Genomic DNA, 24,265 nt, shown 5'->3' on the forward strand with positions numbered 1-24,265 from the left:
GGTGAAAGTAGCACGGCCTAATCAGTTTTCGGATCGCTAATCGAAAAATAGCTAGCATTTGTAAAGTCATTGAAAAATAGTCACTGTTTTGCCGAAACACAGAAACTTCTAAGATAATATGCTGAATTATGGAGGTCCTGCGTATAAACTTCCAGCATATTATGTTGGAACTCCACCACATTATAAAATTCTAATATATTATACTGGAATCTCATATGTAAAAAATTCGAACTCCAGTATATTATGCTGGAATTTTTCCGGATGTTTTTGTTCAGATTATATATGTACATGAAAAATTGGCTAAATTTCGATTACTTTTGAAACTATGGCTATTTTTCAATTACCAGTTGTAAATATGGCTATTTCTGATTTTTCCCCCCTATGAAAAGTGGTTATTTGTTAAATTTACCCCAATTTATGAGCCTATTGATGATCATCCAATTCCGATTCTAATGGGCCAGAAACAAAAACCCGAAGCACGAACTGACTCACGGCCCATTTAGACCCAATCCGCACCCCCTCAAAAGGCTAGCTTTTCCCCCATTTCTTCACAGCAGCACCTAGGTTTAACACAGAGAGAGAGGGGGCGACTGTGTGTGTGTGTGAGAGAGAGAGAGAAGATGGTATCAGGTTCAGGAATCTGCGCAAAGAGGACGGTGGTGGATGCACGCCACCATATGCTAGGAAGGTTAGCCTCAATCTTAGCCAAAGAGCTACTCAATGGACAGAGAGTTGTGGTTGTTAGGTGCGAAGAGATATGCCTCTCCGGTGGACTTGTGAGGCAGAAAATGAAGTACCTTAGGTTCCTTCGTAAAAGAATGAACACTAAACCCTCTCATGGTCCCATCCATTTTCGTGCTCCTTCTAAAATCCTTTGGCGTACCATTCGTGGGTAATCTTTGTACCTTTTTTTAATAGCTATTATGTTGATACATTGTTTAGATTGTACCCATTTTAAGTTCCATATGTTGATAGTGTAAAAGTTTTTTACATGATCAATCTCTTGATAAGTGTTGATTCGTAATTTGGTGAAAATGGTAGCTAATGTCATATAAAGTTGATAAAAATTATAACAGATAGTATCTTTACATTGTTAGTATTTATAACTTTAAATCCTTGTTTTAGATGAAGTATGTGTATGCTACTGGTTGTAAGAAGAGATTTTTTGAAGGGGAATAATGTAGTATTTCTCGTGTTAGAGAACCTTGAATTTATACTAAAAAGGCCAAATATTGAGTATTGGAATGAAGCAGGTGACAAAAGAAGCTTAATTGACATAATGTCACTGAATCCAGCTAGCTTGGATTTAAGGCATAGCTGTTGCAGTTGATCCAATTAGCTTGGATTTAAGCCATATATGTTACAGTTGTAGATATACTTTTTTATATGAACAATATAGTACTCCATCTGGTCCGTAATAAGTGATTTTTAAGGTTTTGGTGCACCCATTAATAAAATCAATTAATATATTAATTAATGAAAGAAGTTAGTAGTAGTAGTTGTTGTAATAGTATTAGTTAAGAAATCTATTTAGCTAAATTATCCTAATCTACTCATAGGAAATTGTAAAGAAATATTGAAAAACTTTTTAGAAATTTGTTCAGTTCATTGTTAGAGATCAGGGTAAATTTAGGAGAAAACGTTAATTCTCCAAATTTACTCTTATCTAGTAAATATTTTGAACAAATTTCTAAGAAGTCTTTCGATACTTCTTTACATTTTCTTATGAGTATATTAATTTAATGTAATCAAATAACCCTCTTAATGGTTGATGCGCGGCACCACATGCTGAGTAGGCTAGCCTCAATATTGGCTAGGAATTGTTGAATGGACAGGGAGTTGTGGTTGATATGCCTCTCTGGTGGACTTATATTAAAAGAATGAAAACTAAACCCTCTCATGGTCCCATCATTTTTGTGCTCCTTCTAAAATCCTTTGGCATACCATCCTGGGTATGCTTTCTTTCTTCTTGTTGTACCTTTCTTTAAAAGAGCCTATTATGTTGCTAAATTGTTTAGAAAGTACCCATTTTAAATTCTATGCATTGACGGTTTTAGAAATATTTACACATAGGTAATTACAGTAAATCTCTTGATAAACATTAAGTGATAATCCGGTAAACGTGTATCAAAGATTAAAAGTCAATCATTGCACCATTAGTGTATATAACTTAAATCCTTTGCTGATAGTGTTTTTCATGGTTTTATTTTAGGAATTTAAGCTCTATGTAATGATATTTTAAATAATACTTAAGCAATTAGGTCAATTATTAGGTAATTAAAAGTAAATCTCTTGATAAACATTAATTCGTAATTTTGTAAAAATGGTAACTAAATTTGCTATCGTAGATTAAATTTCACTAACATTGTAAAAAAATCTTTACAATCACAGTATATATAACTTAAATTCTTATTTTAGATGAAGTACATGTTATTCCTTCTTTTTGTGATGTCGTAGCTACTAGTTGTAGTACGAGGTTCATTTCAGGGAATATTGAAGTATAGTGTTGTGTTAGAGAACCTTGAGTTTATACTAAAAGGCTGAATATTCAGTGTTGGAATATAGGTGCCAAAAGAAGCTAACCTCAATTCGTTTGGGGTTAAGGCATACTTGTTGCAGTTGTAGATATACTTTTTTATATTATCAATGTAGCCCTCCCTTCACTCCACAAATAAGTGATTTTTAAGGTTTTGGCACATCCATAACCCATTAAGGAATTAGGAAACTACTCCCTCCGGTCCTGCATAAATGATTTTTAGCCTTTTTAATTTTTTCTAGAATATGTGATTTTTTTTTAAAATTCAAGAAGGTATTAATATTTTCCAAAATAACTTAATGATTGAACAAATATCTAAGAAGTCTTCCAATACTCTCTTTACCAAAATTAATGTTATTAATTACTATCTCCGCTTCTGTATAAGTGATTTTTATGGGTTTGAAATACTCATTAAGAAATCATTTAATAACATTAATATAAGTGATTTCTTAATGGGTGTGTCAAACCCTTAATAATCACTTATGTAGGACCGGAAGACTAATGAAAAACACTAATTATGAGGGTTATTTGATCAAATTACCCCAATCTAGGAAAGGTAAAGAAGTATTGAAAGAATTTTTAGAAATATGTTCAAATCATTTACTAGATAAGGCTATATTAATTTTAAGAAAAGGTTATGCCTTCTTTGTTTTTTAAAAAAATCACTTATTTTGGATCAAATTTGAAAGGCTAGAATATCACTTATTGTGGAAAGGAGGGCATAATATTTGAATAATCTAAAGCGCTTCTGCCATGACAGAGCTAGGCCCTATCAATTTCATGGTAGTAACATCTTAGCTGGTGTATGTATAACAATGAAGTCAATGTTCCTGTTGTTATTTACCCAAGGACTTCATCACAACTGTATTTACTGAATATCTGCCTATTAGTTCAAGTGTCAAAGGTTGAGAGACTTGTGATATAGCTTAAGCCCTGCGCCATCCGAGTATTAATGTTGAGAAGGGTAGAGGGATGAGCCTATTATCTCTGAGTTTCGAAGCCCCAAAGAAACAATATAGTAGTATTAACTTGGAGGAGCATTTACTGAATGTGTGTTGAGCATTAAATCTGCATGTCTGTCTAAGTGGTGCAATATGTATTTCATATCATTTTTAATTGACATGAGTCGCTTGGTCTGATATGCTATTTTCTGTTTTCCTGTTTGATTGATGGGTATTATAGTTTAGTAGTCCCTTTAGAACTATTATGAATTGTTTCTGCATTCATATATATTCAATGGTTGTGGTACATATTTCAAGCCCTTGTCGTGTATCTCGTTTTGCCTGATTATGTCTGTTTATTTTACGTTAGGATGATTCCTCACAAGACCAAGCGTGGGGCAGCTGCACTTGCCCGTTTGAAGGTTTATGAGGGTGTCCCACCCCCATATGACAAGATTAAGAGGATGGTCATTCCTGATGCTCTCAAGTGAGTTGTTAGCTGCAGATATAATTTATATATTCTTGTATCTTCATTCTTGTGACACTGAAAATTTTGCGCTCTTTGTTACTAGGGTATTGAGGCTCCAAGCTGGACATAAGTACTGTCTTTTGGGCAAGCTTTCATCAGAGGTTGGATGGAACCATTATGATACTATCAGGGTAAGTTTCTTATTCTTAGCCCTTTTCATACCCCCTCCTCCTCCTGTCTTCTCTTGCTAGTTTGGAGATATTTTACTTGCATATAAAGGAGCAAGATGTGGTAATAGTTGACTATTTCGTTTAAGAATCTTGTAGCAACATCAGGTTAACGTTTTCAGTCAGTAAGAAACTTTTCCATGATTCCGGCTTTTCTGCGTAGCCCTTATTCTTATAATTATGAGCGCACTAGCTTCAAAAGTCGGTTTACTGTTTCTGCAATTCGTTTATGTCAAGCTTACATGCTTGAAGTATGCCGTTTATGAATAAGAGTCTTAGTTTTCTGTTTCATCATCAAATTTTTCTTCAGTGGCCATTTCCATGATCTTCGCACAGTTGCTTATTTCTTCTCCCTTGAAATTATGATTACAACAGGATCTTGAGAACAAGAGAAAGGAGAGAGCTCAGGTAACATATGAGAGGAGAAAGCAGTTGGCAAAACTTAGAGTTAGGGCTGAGAAAGCTGCTGAGGAGAAGCTTGGACCTCAACTTGCTGTTATTGCTCCTATCAAGTATTGAAGTGGGACATAGCCATTTAAAGTATAATTTTGTTGAAGATTGATAATTTACTTAAATCTTACCTTCTTTTTAGTTACATTTTGCTCCTGAGTGGTTTATTTATTTTCGGTTTAGCAGTATACTGTCTTTCATTGTATTTGGTGATGAAATCAAATTTCATGCTTTTAATGATGCAGATCTCCTCTAGTTCCTCTTCTGTTTGTACCTGTTGATTTAAGTTCTGATTTTTTATGCTTTGATTGGAATGGCTGTGCATAGGGGTGCAAACATGCGGGTCGGGTCAGGTCGGATACGGGTTGGTTGAAAACGGGTAATTCATAAATGGATAAATTACCCGACCCGACCTATATTTAATACGGATAGAAAATGAGTTAACCAGCGGATAATATGGATATTCATATTAGCCATGGCTTTTTGAATATGAGCACTTTTGGGGGAGTTTTTAGTCTTCCAAACTTAAGTAATTCCCAATTTGAGTCTTTGCAGATATAAACGTTAAAATCCATTAGTTAGTTATCCATTTTATGGGTCATTATATAATTCATTTTTTAGTGGATAATATGGATGAATAATTTTTTTTTTATCCGGAGTAATAAGTATATTGGCATACTCTGTTTATTTACACTGACCATACTGTCACACTAAATAGCATATAAAGTGTTGCACGTGATGGAACTCGAAATATGAGGATCAAATTTTCTGACCATTATTCTTTACTCATTCTAAAACAAAATTGATATAGTTAAAAACTGCTTTACTAAGAGTCAAAACGTTGATGTTTAAGAATTATTTGAATAATCATAGTCAGTGAAATAATTGCTGACTTCTCAAATAATAATGTAAAATATATGGGACAGAAGGAGATTATCTTTTTAAATTGTTGAATGTAATTTAAACTGAAAAGAATTAGAGAACAAAAGTTGATAAAAGGCTAATCTTGTGCGCAAGCTCAGATCAAAGCCACTTACAGTGCATGAGAACCTTTTTTCACGTTAATAGCCAGACCAAACAACCCATTTATAACGCCCATACTTTACTTTTATACATTTTTAAGGAAATTCATTTTTAGTTTCTAACATTATTGTTTCTCCACGTTTCACTTTTTCCTTATAAGTTTCCATTGTTAGACTCTAAAGTCAAATCTAAATTGTCAATAAAAATGTTCTAGTAATTAAAGTACTTGAGAAATAAAACATGGATTCTTTAAAAAATAAGAAAATGAAATAAAAATGGAAGGTAACAGATTCTGCAAATCATTTCAATTATTTTCTGTGAGAAAAATTCTTTACTTGGTCGCTTTTTATTTTTTTACCTTCTAAGTCTCTCCAAGAAAAGGAATATAACTCCCTAGTATAGAGAGTTGTATTTAAGTGGTGATTTTAACTTGTTATTCAGCTTTGAGTAGTATCTAATTCCTTTCCGTTTCACTGATATTTTCTTGAAAATATGGCTTCTTTTTTCTGTAAAACTCTTGTTTTTTTCTTCATGGGGTTTGTTGAACTAGGAAATGCAAGATATATTAGTGATTTTCAGTGGAAACAGCAAAAGATGAAGTACACAACAGTGTATGTGGATCCATCTGGACATGGCCAGTTCAAAACTATCCAATCAGCCATTGATTCTGTCCCTCAAAATAACCAAAATTGGATCTGTATTAACATCAAAGCTGGACAATATAGGTATCTCTTTACTATCTTGATTTATATACACTCTTTTTAGATTTAAGTTACATGCACCGACAATATAGCGGGTGCATAAAACATCCCGCGTTCACGCAGGGACAGGGGAAGGGTCGCACCCCAAAGGGGTGTGACGTAGACAGCCTACCTTAGTGCTAGTATTAGTGGTTGGTTCTACGACTAGCTTGAACCAGTGGCGAAGCCAGAAAATTCAATAAGGATGTTCAAATTTTTCGGCGAAGGGCGTTCAATTGACCATCTTTAGTCATACATAGCTTCTCCCCAAGCTTGAACGTCACATGGATACAACTTTACTGTTGCTCCAAAGCGTATATATAAAATCTTTACACTATTAGTCTATAACCCCACATAAAGCTTGTTATGTATACTTGCTTGTTATTGTAGATAAATTCTACACGGTAGCGTAAAAAAATTGTATATTATCAGTTCATACAAGTTAAACTCAAAATTTTTAATGAAATTTGATGTACTATTTTAGTATGATATTGTGATATTGCATGCAGGGAACAAGTGAAAATCCCTAGAGAAAAGCCATATATTTATCTTAAAGGAGGGGATCAAGGAAAAACAAGTGTGACTTGGGATGCTCATGACTCAATTGCTACAGATGCTACTTTCACTTCAGAAGCTGATAATACAATTGTGGAAAGCATAACCTTTATAGTAAGTGAAAAAAAAAAAGACAGAAAGAATTTTCACAAGAGTAAATTTAGGGAGTGTTTGGTATTACAGAAAAACAGTTTTTGGAAAATATTTTCCAAACAATGACTCATTTTCTGGTCTTTGGTTGCTCAATGGATTTGTGGAAGTCATAATTATCTCCAACACTTAATTTCATACATATGCTTTAACCAATACTCAAAAGTTATTATCAATATTCTTTAATACTTAAATAATTTATAAAATACTGTTCGGTTCGCTAATATTACAATCAACCTAGATATTTTTTCCGAAAAACATTTTTCTGAAAAATGCTTTCTAAACATTAAGTCATTTTTAGAAAAAAAAATAGTTCCCGGAAAATGACTTCCCACATCATAACAAACACTCTGGAATTTCTTAATACTTCTAAACAAATTTATGATTGACTTTAACACAAGTTCTTACATTTTTTTAACAAAAGTATGTTTGACTTATCAGAATTCTTACAATTATCCTCCGAAAAGCAACAATAATCCGAGGGTGGTGGCGGTGGCGGCGATGATTTCCGGCGACAAGTCGGTGTTTTATAGGTGTGAATTTCTTGGATTACAAGACACATTATGGGATGTTCAAGGAAGGCATTATTTCAAGCTTTGCACCATTGAAGGAGCTGTTGATTTCATCTTTGGTAATGGTCAATCTCTTTATGAGGTGAAAAATTACTTACCATTTTCTTAAATATTTTTTTTCGGATTTTGACTTGTTAATCAATAGATTTGATTTCATGTTATTAATTGCAATTATTTCATGGAATTAGAAAAAAGCTACCTAAAAAAGGGTGCATTTTAATAAAATAAAAAGAATATTAAGAAAGGTGCATATGCAGTGGCCTAGAAGCATGGCTGTCTCGAGCCCTAAACATTTTTTTAATTATATAAATGGAATGAATTATTCAACACATGATAATAATTAATCCACTTTTGCGGAAGTACTAGGTATATGTGATGGTGGAAGGTAATTAATAATATCAAATAATATAATTGAGATGAACATAAACTATTTAAAAAACATTACCGTCAGAAAAATAATAATTAATTAGTCCACTGTTGACTTGTATTAACCATTGGATTTGAAATCATAGACTTCAGATAGAGAAATGACTTCTAAAAGCTACTTTCTTGTAAATCCTAAAGATAGTCGAAAGTTTATCGGAAACAGAAACTGACTCTTTATCATCACAAAGTATGAGTAACATCTGCGTACACATGACTATCTTCCTCAAACCCTATTGTTGTTGTTGTTGTTATAAACACTAAAGACCGTCTTACATTGACTTTCAAACCCAAGCCCATACCATCTCTTCAATCTTTTAGATATATAATTAGAAAATAAAATCTAATATATCAGTTTTAAAAGTTGTATGGATTGTTTTCTACTCCACTTTTTATCCATATTTCTTCTTATGAAGGCATATATCTTTAATTCTTTTCTATTTTGATGTGCAGAGTTGTACTATATCAGTAAATGCAAGAGCTTTAGAAGGATTGGCAGGGTTTATAACAGCACAAGGAAGATCAAACCCTAAAGATGAAAGTGGTTTTGTTTTCAAAAACTGTAATGTTATAGGAAGTGGACAAACATTCTTGGGCAGGCCATGGAGAGACTATGCAAGAGTTATATTCTATGGTTGCAATATGTCAAATGTCATCACTCCTGAAGGTTGGACTGCTGGAGTTTATGTTGGCAAAGAGTAAGTTCTTCTTTCTTTATAGTAAAATGGTTCTATTTATCACAACTTAGGTTATATAATTTTTATTTTACTCTTAACCCTCCGGTTATCTGAACTCACTGATAAGACTAATCTAGATTCGCTAACACGATTCTTCATTCCCAAGAATACGACGGATTCAAGGCTTCTGGTATTAAGGATATAGAGATCTCAATCATCTCACCACACCTTTTAGTACTAAAGACTTGGTTATTTGGAAAGCATATACTCATTTATTTAAGTAGAAATGACACCACGTAGCCACACTAAAGGGTTGCTATTTAGGAATTAACCACTTCGCCCTGAATTTCAGTTTTTCACTTCAATATTTTTGGACAAACATATCCTGAATTGTCTTGAAGTTATGATTTTTAGATCAAAATTCCGGGACAAAATAAGTATTGGCTAATTTCTAAATAGCAACTCTAAGAATGACTGTTTGTGCACCTACCCCTTTATTTGAATTTAAAATGTAATCATATGATTTACATACAACTATAGAACCTTCACCTTTCAACCAAATATAACACTAACTACTATTCCAATAAAACTCACCAGAGACATAAATTTTAGGAAAAAAACTATGGCTAGAATACTATGTGGCCAACAATTTTCTTATTTTCTTATTCATCAAGTTCTTTCGTGTTTGATATTAAAATGCTCTTTTTATTGTTTATGATATAGGAAACAATTAACATTTGCTGAGGAAAGTTGCAAAGGAATGGGATCAAGCACTTCAAAAAGAGTGCAATGGGAAGCCAAGTTGAGCCAACAAGAGTTACAACAGTTAACAAGTCTTTCCTTCATTGATAACGAGGGCTGGATTACGAAACAACCCCTAAAAGTACTTCTATAGTAAATATTAATTAGCTTAGCTTAAATATATAAGTATTACTTAGGCATATAACAGTATTTGGAGTTTATTAAGACATAGGAGCAGAAATCAACTACAATTTCAATTGTCTATAATTTTTAACTGTAATTACGTCAATCTGACAAAAAATATTGAAAAGATTTCATTTATCATTAAAGATAAGCACATAATTGTTTACCATATGAGAAATGTTGATGGCCTTAATCTGGAAAAAAAGAGCAGAAGAAATAGCCTGATTTACAAATGTTAATTTAAAATTAGTCATATTTTCTAAAGCAATCGAAATTTAGTCACTTTTTCATGTAAAAAATAAAATTTGAACAACACCCTTAAAAATTCGAAAAAATTCCAGCATAATATGCTGGAGTTCGAACTTTGTTACTTATGCGATTCCAGCATAATATGCTGGAATTTCATTATGTACCGGAGTTCCAACATAATATGTTGCAAGTTTAAATGCATGAGCTTCATAATCTAACATATTATACTGAAACTTTTCGTGTTTCAGCTAGAGTATTTTTGTCTAGATTTTATCTCTGCATAAAATAGTGACTATTTTTAAATAACTTTACAAATGCTGGTTATTTTTCAATTACCAATATAAAAACCGGCCAACTCATACTATTTGTACCCTTAATATCAATGGACTTAACTTGCAAACCTCATAAAGAAAAGTTCGGCTTTTAAATATAGAAAAGATGAAATTGGAGAAGAAATTTTTCGTAAGAAACACAAACAACTGAGAGAAAATATTTCAAAGGAGAAAATGGTGGAAATGCATGATGTGAATGTCGTAACTCATTAGAAAACTCGTAGAAAAGGATTTCATCTTATGTGCATGTGAAGTTTCCAACACATTTTGGGTAATTTCATAAGTTAATAATTGGGATAATACATACTTACTATTGAACTATATGTATTTATGTATTAGTAGTAATTAGTTGTAACTAATAGTGTGGCATGAGGTGAGACACACGCGTGTCTATATATACATGTACATATCTGGAACCTTTTTAGTAATTAGTTGTAACTAATAGTGTGGCATGAGGTGAGACACACGCGTGTCTATATATACATGTACATATCTGGAACCTTTTTAGTAATTAGTTGTAACTAATAGTGTGGCATGAGGTGAGACACACGCGTGTCTATATATACATGTACATATCTGGAACCTTCTTCCAATAATGAGAATATATAGTACATTTTCCATCTCTCAAATATTTGTAGCTCTCTCTCTCTCATCTGTGCTCATGGAGCTCATCACAGATCTCTATTATTGCTCACCTTGAGCTTTCATCATCTTGACATGGTATCAGAGCCCGGGAGCTTGAAATCCCCGACATTCCCGATTTTCATATTTACTTTTTCGTCTTTGCCCTAATTTCATTCGATAATTTCGATTTGCCCTAATTTCGAATAAATATCTCACAAGTCAGCGATTTGCCCTCAATTGTCCACATCCTCTCGTTCGATTTCACTTCCGTTTTACATTCTCTCATTCAATTTCATCTCCTTGTTTTTAGATGGATATTCTCAATCAAAATGATCCGACTGATGTCAACACACATGCAAGTGCAGTTGCGGCGGCCGGTGGAGTTGCTAACACCAGTGTTGACATTAACAACCCTCTTTGCCTTCATCCTTCTGATAACCCTGGGGCTATGCTGGTTTCTTCCCCTTTCAATAGAATTGGATATTGATCATGGCGGCATGGTGTTATGCGATCCTTATCCGTTAGGATTAAGCTTGGTTTTATTAGTGGGGAGTGCAAACGACTGAATTCTCAGTCTATCGATTATCGCCAGTGGGTGCGATGTGACGATATGGTTACCTCACAGATCCTTAATTCCCTTTCGAAGGACATCGCGGATAGTATTGAGTATGCAAATGATGCTATTGAATTATGGATAGAATTGAAAGATTATTACGAGCAAACTAATGCTGCTAGACTGTATCAGATCCAGAAAGAAATAAATGATCTGACTCAGGGAGCTCTCGATATCACGAACTACTACACCAAAATGAAGAAACTTTGGGAAGAATTGAGTAATATGAGTATGAAAGCACAGTGCAATTGCCAGTATAATTGTGGTGCCAAGGAAAAATTATACAAGGCAGAGCAGGATAGGCACTTGATCCAATTTCTTATGGGAATAAACGAGATGTATACAGTAGTGCGTGGAAGCATTTTAATGATTCATCTTCCTTCATTAGCACAAGCCTTTTCCTTACTCATTTACGATGAGAAACAGAGAGAGATGCGACCCTCCAATCAACTGGTTTTTGAGTCGACTTCTCTTCACATGAATGCACAAGGAAATACCATTTCTAACACTCAAGGGAATGCTAACTTCAGAACAAACTATCGTGCAAATATCCAGTCCATTGGAGGCAGAACTTCACGCTCTTTTTGTGATTATTGCAAAATCACAGGACACACTAGAGATAGATGTTACAAACTACACGACTATCCACAGAACTACACTCAGGGTCCTAGAATTAATATCAAAGGGAAACATATCATGGCTAATGCACATGGCGCACCCACTGAGGAGTTGTTTGTTAAGGAAGATGGTTCAAGCTCACAGGACAAGCAGCACAATGTGGCAACTATTGGAATCACAAAGGACCAATATGGTCAGTTAGTAAACCTGCTTCAGCACCTTCAAAGTACCAATGGAGAGGACTTTGCTGACACTCACCTAAGCAGCGGAGCAGTCAATTTTGTAGGTATTATGGTCTGCTCCTCTTCTGTTAGTCATGGAAGTTCTCATTGTAAATGTTTCAGAACTATGTTTGACACATGGATAATGGATTCTAGTGCCTCACTAAGGCTGTCTAACGGTACGGGACGAGACGAGATCAAATAAATGGGACAGGATGATATTTAGGCGGGACGGTATCGAGACGGACCTAAAAGGGATGAAACGGTAGGCCCATCCTATCCCGCTAAAAAACGAGATGGGACGGGACGATTCACAGGCCTTAAGTGGGCCTTTTTGTTTTAAAAAAATTAATTATTTAAGCATTAAGTTTGGCAACGGCTAGTTTTTTGACAATGACTAAGTTTTTAAAGTTTGCAACGGCTAGTTTTTTGACTTATTTAATAAACTAAAAACTTAATAAATTATAAAGAAACTAAGTAAAGATTTATAAAATATTTAAAAAAAAGACTTGTAATGAAATATTTTAGTAATTGTAATAGATTTGTAATTTATTTAATATAATTTCAAGCCAAATTGTCTTTGTAAAGTTTCATGATCTAGTTGTTCTCCGAAATTAATATTATAACATGCGGGGGTTGAAAAAATGAAGTTTCATCAACATGAGTCATTTCATCTATATGTTTTCTAATTCTGGGAGAAGGATTAGGATTGGGACTAGGATTAGAATTACTACTACTATCACCTTTACTACTTTTTTTAAACATGATAAATATATTTTTAGGAGTCATAATTTAAATACGAAATTAAATTAAAAAAGTTAACATAAAAATTAAACACATAAATGAAATACAAAAATAGAACACGTAAAATAAATACAAAAATTAAGCACTAATAGCCATTTATAGCAGTTGGCCAACGACTCTATTTCAAAAAGAAAATGAAATTTTAAATAACACGCGGGACAAACGGGATGGGACGGGACGGGACGGGATAAACGGGACGAAATGGTCATCCCGTCCCATCTCGTGTACCGTTTAATATGAGATAAACGAGACGGGACGAGATCGGGACCAGGACGGGACCAGGATGGGACGGGACAACCCATCCCGTTGGACAGCCTTATGCCTCACACCACATGACATATAATAGATCTCTTTTCCTTGAAACTAAACCTTTGTACTATCCTCTGTTAGTTGCACTTCCAAACGGTTATAAGGTCAAAGTGACAAAAGTTGGTGGTGTTGCACTTACATCTCAAATCACCTTGCATAAAGTTCTCTTTGTCATTGCTTTCAAGTTCAACCTCATTTCTATCTCCTCTATGACTGCATATCTAAACTCTCTTATTGCCTTTACTGCTTCTTCATGTCTACTGCAGGCCCCTTCAATAAAGATACCTTTGGTGATTGGTAAGATCAAAGGTGGTCTGTATCTCCCATGTTCTCACTTCTTGGATAATGGTAGCTCAATTTCTAATGTTTCTGTTACCTCTACTCTACTTCCTCATTGTGATGTAAATACTCCACAATGTCAATCTCTTTCACCTGTAAATAGTTTCGCTGATAATAAGACACAGTCTACTGCTTTGCATTTTTATGATTTTTGTCAATGCTCTTCTATACCTCATGATAATAATGTAGATATGTTGTGGCATAACAGACTTGGGCATGTCCCTTTTGTTAAGATGAAAAGCATTTCTACTATAACAGTCACCTTTTCTTCTAAGCAATCTTTCCTTTGCCCATTTGTCCCATGGACAGGCAATCTAGATTGCCCTTTCCTCTAAGATCCAGCACTTCCACCAAGCCATTTTATCTCTTACATGTGGATCTGTAGGGTCCTTATCATGTCCCAACCAATAGAAATCAGAAATACTTCCTCACTATGGTGGATGACTATAATAGAGCCATATGGACTCACCTACTAAGTTGCAAGAGCATTGCACTCCAAATCATCCAAACCTTTGTATCTCAAATTGAAACACAATTTCAGAAGTCCATTCAGTCTGTAAGGTATGATAATGGACTGGAATTCATTTGCATAGAAGCTACTATATTTTTCAATCTAAAGGTATACTTCATCAAAAAACTTATCCTTACACCCCACAACAAAATGGGGTGGTAGAAAGAAAATACAAGTACCTTCTTGAGACTGCTAGGGCCCTGATTTTTCGATCAAAATTGCATTTGAAGTTCCGGGGAGAATGTATCCTTACTGCAACCTATCTTATAAACAGGCTGCCCACTGTACTGCTAAAAAAACAAGTGTCTTTTTGAACTTTTATACAATAAGAAATCATCGTAATTACATCTAAGATCCTTTCTGCTTATGCTTTCCCACCGTGCCTAAAGTACATAGAGATAAACTTGGACCTAGGAGTGTTCCCCATGTTTTTGTTGGATAATCTTTTAATAGCAAAGGATATAAAGTATTGAATCTCACCACTCACAAAATTCATGTTTCCAGAGATGTTGTTTTCTATGAAACTGTCTTCCCATTTGCTAGTCCACAATCACATGTTGCTCCTTTTCCATCCTCTGCTCCTTTCCTTGATTCTTTTGACACCACCAATACTCCACATGTTGCTCATCTTGAATCTTTTCCTTCTCACTCTCCTGAATTACAATCCTCCCCTGCTTCTCCATCTGTATCTCCACCACCTGAGCATACACCTACACTTAGGAGATCTCAGAGATAATATCACCTGTCTTCTCACTTACAAGACTATGTTTGCTCCATTCCCAAGTTAAGCTCAGACATTCCTGCTACCTCATCCTCCTCTCTTGTTGCTTTATTTTCTTTGCACCATTATATTCCACCTGAATCCCTAGTTTATGTTAGTCATTTATTTGTGATGAATGTATGCAATATTAATGAGCCATGCTCATATGAGGAGGCAACACTTAACCCACTTTGGCAGGCTGCTATGGCTTAAGAGTTTGAGGCCCTGCATGTCAATCATACCTGGGATTTGGTTCCATTACCTCTAGGAAAGAAGGCCATTGGTTGTAGGTGGTTTTACAAGGTGGAAAACAAAGTATATGGGAGCATTTAAAGGTTCAAATCAAGACTAGTAGTCAAGGGGTACACACAACATGCTGGTGTGGACTATTCTGAAACTTTCTCACATGTTGTGAAGTTAAATACAGTTAGGGATCTCATTGCCACTACAGTAAAGAGGAAGTGGATCATTTCTCAACTTGATATCAATAACGTTACTCTATGGGGACTTGCATGAGGAAGTCTACATGGAAATTCCCCCAGGCCTTGAGGTTCCCACCCCAGGTGTTGTTTGTAGACTGAACAAATCTCTCTATGGGTTGAAGCAAGTTAGTAGGCAATGGTATGCCAAGCTAGCTGAGGCATTATACTCCAGAGACTATGTGCATTCCCTCCATGATTATTCCTTATTTTGCAAGTCTATGTTGATGATGTGCTTATCATAGGGACAGACATGGAAAAGGTCAATCAGTTGAAAAGCTTCCTACATAACACTTTCAAAATCAAAGATCTGGGCAAATTACACTATTTTCTAGGCTTAAAGGTTCTTTATAAAACTGATGGGGTTCTCATCTCACAAAGAAAATTTGCTATTGATCTACTCAAAGAATATGACTGTATGTCCTACAGTGGACTGTCATCCCCCATGATCCCTCAGTTAAGTTGCAGGTTAAGGTTGGTGCTGTCTTGAATGACCCTACATATTATAGGAAGCTTGTTGGATAGCTGAACTTCCTTACTAATACCAGGTTTCACATTGCTTATGGAATCCAACACCTTAGCCAATTTATGCAGGACCCCAGGGAAACTCATCTTAAGGATGTTTTTTCACTTGTTACCATATTTGAGAAGTGATCAAACACTGGGGATCTTCTTCTCTAATGATCCAAACTGTACTATCCAGGCATATCGTGACTCCGACTGGGTTGCTTATCCAGACTCCAAAAGGTCAGTTAGTGGCTACATAGTTCTCTTGGGAGATATCCCCATAAATTGGAAATCCATGAAACAAGAAACTGTCTCCCTTTCCTTAGCTGGGGCAATAGATCTCTCCGAAAAGTTGTTGGTGAACTCACTTGGTTGTGCAAATCGCTGGAGGAGCTAGCTGTTCCATTTCCAAAGCCTGTCACTGTCTTTTGTGATAGCCAATCAGCTCTCCATATAGCTAAAAATAATATTTTTCATGAACGGACCATGCACATTGGTGGATTGTCATTTTGTACGAGCCAAACTTCAAGAAAGATTGATCAATTTGACTCATGTTCCTACCCATGCTCAATAGGCAGACATCCTCACCAAAGCCTTGACTGAAGTTAAACATTGTGGGGTTCTCAGCAAGTTGCCAGTGCAGTCCGCACCTCCAACTTGAGGGGTGATGGGTATTGAACTATATGTATTTATGTATTAGTAGTGATTAGTTGTAACTAATACTATGGCATGAGGTGAGACACACATGTGTCTCTATATATATGTACTTATCTGGAACCTTCTTCCAATAATGAGAATATACAATACATTTTCCATCTCTCGAATATTTGTAGCTCTCTCTCTCATCTAGGGGTGTTCAAAACCGAACTGAAACCGAAAATCAAACCGCAAAAGTGGCTTAATGGCTTATTGGTATCGGGTTAATAATTTAACGGATGGGGAACATATTAATTTTTTTTTATTAACAACTTATTGGTTCGGGGGCGGATTATTCAATTTTCTTAACGGATAATCCATTAACCCATTATATATATATTTATCCATATGTTACTATGTATCTTAAAGTAATAAAAATACCTTCCACATTCCACAATTCCACTTCCACTGACCACTGCCATTGTATTACTCTATTAGACTAGAAACCCTATTCTTACTTTCCGTTAGAAACCCAGAAGCCAGCCCTCTTGCCTCTCCCTCTCGCCGTCTCGTATGTCCCTCTCGTCGACAAGCCTCTCCCTCTCGCTGACTCACCGTCTCCCTCTCGCCATAGCCAGAGAAGCAGATGTAAGTTTTCATTAAAGCTATTTGAATAGGTTTGGCGCTTATAACAATGAATGAAGCACTTATGTGGACCGATGACCAATATTTCTTACAGGCAGCTCAGCAGCTTAGCTATCAGTGGAAGCTCATGCGTATGGGAGAAGAACCTGCTGTTGATACCCAATTTTTCTCTCATATTTTTAAAAATATATATATACTTTCAAAATAGCATATTTTCATCATCATTTAGTTTACAAACCTATACAAGCATATTTTCATAATTTTTAGAGCTTTAAATTAATTTTCTTATATTTTTATTATATAAATATCAGTAATTATCCTTTAAATTATTTTGTGATGACCTAATTACCCAAAATTATTATTTTCACCCATAATAAATGTTTCAAACATTTCTATTCTATTTTTTATAATTGCATTAGCATTTTTAAGCTATTTATCTAATTTTGCAATAATGGCCTATATTCTACAAATAATTGCGTTTATTATGTTATTTATGCCGAAGTATCATTTTTATATTTTTATAATATTGAGTTATTATTTTCAGTCATATTATTTCACAAGTAGCATTTTATTATCTATTAGTTATTTTATAAATTATTTTTAAAATAATTATTGTGTATTTAATAGCTGGCCCAAAACAAGCCAATTTTCGGACCTAAAACTACCGAGACCTTAGCCCAATTACCCCAAGCCCAACACAGCTAACCCACTAACCCCAATCCGGTCGGTACCCACTTTACACGACCCGCCCCAACTTTCTTTTAATTCTGGCTGTTGAGCCTCCTCTGGTGCAAGCACTGCTCGAAGCTCATTTTCGAGGCTCTTGCGAACTCTGAAGCATCGGGAATTTTGGGTTTTTGCTACTATACTCTGCACTTTTTTAATTCTGCTACTGGTTAGTATTTAAACCCTCATAATATTTACTTTCTTCCCTTCTTTCTACACATGTATCTGAATTTTGGTTCAACTATGATGGTGTTCAACTTGATGTCATTCTGTGTTAATTGACGCATGAGAGTAGTGTACTGTTCATGTCATGACTCACTATGATTTGCATTCTGTAATTCCCTATCTCCTAAGACTAGTTCTGCACCCTGTAACATCTTTACATGTTAATTTTGAACTTCAATATTGTGGTTGTATATTGTTTCTGCCTATTATATTTAGATAATGCCCTAACTTTTACTTGAATGAACTTTTACTAAGTCTTGTGTATGTTGGAGTACTTTTTGTAATACTGCCCAAATATTTGTTTTAAACTTGTATCTTGCTACCCTGATTTTCTAAAGGCAAACATTCTATTTCAACTGACTAGGACCTTGCTCCTAGGTCAACATGCTTTTTCAGTATGCCTTGGTTTACTTGCTACTTTCTCCTTTTTGTGATAATCAATATATGTATGCCTCCATTATGTCCAAGTATTGATATGACCTTAGGTTAGACTTAACTTAATTTAGGCCCTTAAATGTCAACTAGTGCAATCTAGGTATGTTTGCAAACTTGTTTTCCTTTTCCTATGATGTTTGTCTATGTGATGCTTTGCTACTGAACTTTGCTGAATTTTGCTGGTCTACTTGACCAGTTATGCTGTATGATCACTCTGGGAATTTCTGTCCATTCTCTTTACTTGTTGCTTTGGTATTCTGAATTCCTATTCTTAGCCGGCTAAAAGCCAAGGCTACCTAGGTTCTCTGTTGGCCTCCCTAGTGCGAGCACTACTCAGGGTCCAATTGAGGACCTTGTGAACTCTAACGCACTAGGGGCTCGGCCCTAGTCACTCCTCTTAACCTCCAAACTATCCCTAATGCCATACTTCCCTATCATGTACTGTATTCTATGTTTGTTGCTCTAAGTGATGCGATATTTGGTGTTATGGCTCATTGAAAGGGGTCTGAACTCCCCTATGGACCTGTGATCATGTGGTTCTTTGTTGAAGGTCTAAGTCTGCTATGCCAGAAGTTTTGAAGGCCTAGTAAGGCTAAGTATTTAGTTATTCTATTTGGGCCTGCTATAGGGCTGCCTATTGCCATGTAATATTACTACTTTATTATTAATTTGGGTCTGTAATAATAATCTTTGTATAAAGGATTGGGGTGTTAGTAAATGGGGATGGGGTAGATTCTAATATTAACGTATGATGGGTAGAAAATATATCTATAGGATTGAATTATACTTTGCCTTATGTTGTTCATTCTCTATGTACACTGTAGAAATCGTGCCATTAGGGAAACACACACACTTGCACTACTTGTTTATTAGTAAAGCCAGAACTCAAATGTCTCAATATCTTTGTAGCTATATGTTGATTAGAGAACCTGCCCGTAGGAAATATTGTTGAATTTTCTGTTAATTTGCATTACTAGGGATCGTGCCTATAGGACTCTAATCATATCATTTGTTATGGTATTGCATATTTTACCTAGAGAAATCTGCCTATAAGGTCTAACATTAAAATCAGACTCCTCAATTGTTAATCGTTAGAAATCCTGCCTATAGGACGCCACTGCTCGCCTTAATAACTGGTAATGACGCCCTTTAAACACTGTTCATCACTCACTTAGGCCATTATCAAGTGTATGAGTAATTCTGAATTCCCACTCCCTCTATCACATAACTCACCTAGGCGCAACAATTATAGGGCTCGTAATTGAGGAGTTTGCCTTCTCAATAACTAGTGTGTAATAACCTATGCAATTCTGTCTATGAATCTTGTTGGTTCCTGAATCTGCTTGCGTGCCTTGATGCCTGTCACCTAGAAATTATGCCTATAGGGAGTTAAGTTCCTTAATTCTGAATTGCCTAACATGAAAAACCTGTTTCGCGTGCATTTGTTATTTAAGTGTGGAGGCAAACTTGAGCCTTAAATTGCCATATTTGAAGTCCAATGTGTTTTTGTATGTCGCTTAGTTTTAACATTTCTAAGCAGCCTAAGTGAGGTCTAGAACTATCCAAAATAGAGGTCTAATACCTCCTAGACCATAGGCACGAGACGGGTAGTGCACGCATGTCACGACCCAAAATCCCACCCGTCGTGATGGTGCCTATCTCAATACTAGGCAAGCCGACAATCTCAATAAACCACATATTCTTTTAAATTTGAAAAGAGAATGATTGAATTCAGCGGAAGAAATCTCACAAGTACAAATATAAATACTCTCAAAACTTGGTGTCACTGAGTACATGAGCATCTAATATGATTACAAGTCTGGAAAATACGGTCTATGATAGTCTGAGACCAAATACAGTACACAACGAGATAGGAAAGGAGAGACAAGGTCTGCGAAACACAATAACTACCTCAGAATCTTCGAAAAATTAACTGCGCGAAAGAATCAACACCCGTTATGTCCGGGAACACCTGGATCTGCACACGAAGTGCAGGGTATAGTATGAGTACAACCAACTCAGTAAGTAACAATAATAAATAAGGAACTGGAGATAGTGACGAGCTACACAATTATAGTTTATTTTCAGTAATTCCAGCAAGGAATAGACATGCTTTCAAATCCAGCATTTTAAGTCAAATTAATTCTATACAATTTAAGTTCATGTATTCCGGATATAAAAATCTTTCAAAAAATTTCACAACAATGACAGATAGCAACTAAGTGCAACAACAAATGAAAAGCAAGTACAGCCTCTCACGACAACAATCACTAACTGGGCTCCCATCCCTTAGCACTCACACTCAATGGGTACCCGCGCTCACTGGGAATGTACAGACTCCGGAGGGGCTCCTACAACCCAAGCACTATAATTCGCACGGACAACTCACGTGCTGCGCGGATAACTCACGTGCTATAGTATCAATATCTGGATCCGCACGGACAACTCACGTGCTATAGTATAATATCTCACAATCAGACCCTCGGCCTCGCTCAGTCATAAATCTCTCCAGTCTCTCGGGCTCTCAACAATCATGAAAATAGCCCAAACAACAATAATATGATGCATCAATAATGAACAATAGAGACTGGGATAAAATAAATCAAGTAAAATGTGACTGAGTATAAAACAACAATTTAAGCAGATAGTTCAATATGTATTCGACCTCTATGGGTCCCAACAGTACCAACATATAGCCTAAACATGGTTTCTAACATGTCTTACAGTCAAATTTTCACAACACATAGAGAGCACATAGCTAACAACAAGTTATTCAACTTTATAATTTCCACGGGACGGACCAAGTCACAATCTCCTCGGAGCACGCTCACACGCCTGTCACCTAGCATGTTCGTCACCTCCAAAGTAATCACATGATACGAAAATCCGGGGTCTCATACCCTCAGGACCAGATTTATAACTGTTACTTACCTCAAACCGTGAAATTCTTATTCTGCAAATGTCTTTTCCTCGTGAATTGTCCTCCAAACACCTCGAATCTGGCCATAAATAATTCAATTCAGTCAATAAAATTTATTGGAATTAATTCCATAAAAATGCTAATTTTCCATAAAAATCCAAAATTTGGCTCAAAAATCGCCCGTGGGGTCCACGTCTCGGAACCCGATAAAGTTATAAAATCAAAACACCCATTCTGATACGAGTTCAACCATACCAATTTTATCAAATTTCGATAATAACTCGACCTCCAAATCTTAAATATTTATTTTTGGAAGATTTTGCAAAAATCTTGATTTCTTCCATTTAAATCCGAAATAAATGATGAATATAACCATATAATCATGAAGTATAATCACTTTCGGATATAGAACACTTACCCCAATCTATATGGTAAAAATCGCCTAAAATATCTCTTCAATCCGAGCTCCATAGCTCCAAATATTTTACAAATGGCTGAAACCTCGAAACATAGCTACTGCCCAGGTATTTACTCTTCGCGATCACGAAGCACAAAATTTTTCATCCCCAAAATTGCTCTTCGCGATTGCGGAAAACCAATCGCGATCACGAAGAACAAACTCCCCAACTCTTCCAGATAGCCTCTAGTATAATGGTCATAACTTTTTGTACAAACTTCAAATTGAAAATAGTTTAACTTTTTGAAAACTAGACATCAAGAGCTACAACTTTTATTTTTGGATTATCTCCAAATTCCTTATAGATTGCGAGATATAAGCTTCCAAAATCGGGTCAGTACAACAAATATTTTGTTCTACCTGATCGCGAAAGAGCTTCCGCGATTGCGATTCACAAGGCCCCAAACTGTTGTTTGCTCTTCGCGAACGCAACCAAATGTTCGCGATCGCGATGCTCACCTTTGTAGGGAGAAACCAGCAACTAAAAGTGGCTTAGAAATGGTCCGAAACCACCCCGAAACTCACCCGACTCCTCGGGACCTCAACCAAATATACCAACAAGACCTAAAACATCATACGAACTTAGTCGAAGCCTCGAATCACATCAAACACACTAAAACCACGAATCACACCTCAATTCAAGTCTAATGAATTTTGAACTTTCAAATTCTATATCTTGTACCGAAATATGTCAAATAAATCCGGAATGAATTTAAATTTTGCACACAAGTCATAAATTACATAACGAAACTATTCCAATTTCCGGAATCGGATTCCGACCTCGATATAAAAAAGTCAACCCCCGGTCAAACTTCTCAAAATTCAACTTTCAGCATTTCAAGCTTAATTCCACTACGGACCTCCAAATAATTTTTTGGACACACTCCTAAGTCCAAAATCACCATATGGAGCTATTGGAATCATAAGAATTAAATTCCGAGGTAGTTTACGCATAAGTCAATATCAGGTCAACTATATCAACTTAAGCTTCCAACATGAAAATTTATTCTTCCAAGCTAACTTCGAAATACTTTAAAACCAAAATAGACAATTCACACATGTCATAATATCTCGTAGGAAGTTATTTCAAGACTTCAAATAGTTGAAAGGAGCGTAAATACTCAAAACGACCGGTCGGGTCGTTACAATTTTCCCCACTTAAACATACGTTCGTCCTCGAACGTGCGAACGTGCCAAGAGTTGTTATTAACCTTCAAATCTCTATTCCACCTTACCACGCACATACCCGAGAGTGATCTCACGTCACCCTATTCTATATAGTCCTGACCACACAACCTAACTGAAAATCATTAATTTAACCTTAGCCCAAAAACCTTGGAGCCAAATTCTAACATCCATAATTCTTTTCAAGACCCGAATCTCACATCTACATACTCTATAAGCCTGAACAAGTTGTATCCAGCCATAACCATAATCCCAGATATAATCGCATAACATACTACACAACTCGCATACTCGTAATACCATTTTTGATCACAGTAACTACGCAAAACCAACCAAGTACTAGTATAAAACCTCATATCAGGCCAAACCTCGTTCCAAAAACCTTTGTACACTACTGTTATTAAAAGAAACATGCAGAAATCTCATGACCCCTTATCAGAGCAACAAGTCATGGAGCTCTGTCGCCCCAACCAGAACCATAATCACTTTCTAAGTCGACTTTCAATATTATCCTCCCGAATATACCGTAATCAAACCTGATAGTATCCATTCTAGGTCCAATGACCTTATATTATTATACACAACTATCCCATAGACACGCCACATCAATATAACTCAAGCCACAACTGAGCAATCTGTGTACCCAAATATGGGAGATGTCTCAAGAAAGAGAACCGTATTGCAAGTTCAACAAGCGCCACTACAACCGCAATGTTACAACCAACTCCTCAAATTTCGTGAAGAGGATAACTGTAGGCGCATATGCATAATTGTAGAGGAAGGAAATTAATGAATCAGATAAATTATCATAGAAATAAAATTCTCACACATGGCACGGACAACTCATGTGCCAATAATAAGAATCACCCGGCATGGTCACAATCCTCCAGTCTCATCATATCATACATGAGCAACTAAACAAGTACACTTGTATATGATAATGAAATAATATTCTCATGCTCCTGGACTGGTATAAATAGCAC

The 24,265-nt window shown here is 35.7% G+C and overlaps 3 protein-coding genes across 3 annotated transcripts; all 3 read left to right on the top strand.

Moving 5' to 3' along the window:
* The first annotated feature begins 538 nt into the window (after positions 1-538).
* On the top strand, positions 539-4,867 carry LOC107828558 (large ribosomal subunit protein uL13w). Its single transcript, XM_016655895.2, has 4 exons — positions 539-892; positions 3,848-3,964; positions 4,050-4,137; positions 4,549-4,867. The coding sequence occupies exons 1-4, from the start codon at positions 621-623 to the stop codon at positions 4,690-4,692; spliced, it is 621 nt and encodes a 206-aa protein (XP_016511381.1). The 5' UTR covers positions 539-620; the 3' UTR covers positions 4,693-4,867.
* A 1,215-nt stretch (positions 4,868-6,082) lies between these two features.
* On the top strand, positions 6,083-11,379 carry LOC107828555 (putative pectinesterase 29). The gene is made up of 6 exons (XM_016655893.2): positions 6,083-6,371; positions 6,896-7,055; positions 7,533-7,745; positions 8,540-8,784; positions 9,487-9,646; positions 11,203-11,379. Exons 1-6 carry the CDS (start codon positions 6,139-6,141, stop codon positions 11,377-11,379), a joined length of 1,188 nt encoding a protein of 395 aa, XP_016511379.2. The 5' UTR covers positions 6,083-6,138.
* Positions 11,380-11,502: 123 nt separating this feature from the next.
* Positions 11,503-14,131, top strand: LOC107828556 (uncharacterized). Its single transcript, XM_016655894.2, has 2 exons — positions 11,503-12,523; positions 13,539-14,131. Exons 1-2 carry the CDS (start codon positions 11,503-11,505, stop codon positions 14,129-14,131), a joined length of 1,614 nt encoding a protein of 537 aa, XP_016511380.2.
* Positions 14,132-24,265: the final 10,134 nt, after the last annotated feature.

This window comes from Nicotiana tabacum, chromosome 15, assembly GCF_000715075.1.
Source record: "Nicotiana tabacum cultivar K326 chromosome 15, ASM71507v2, whole genome shotgun sequence".
Classification (NCBI taxonomy): domain Eukaryota; kingdom Viridiplantae; phylum Streptophyta; class Magnoliopsida; order Solanales; family Solanaceae; genus Nicotiana; species Nicotiana tabacum.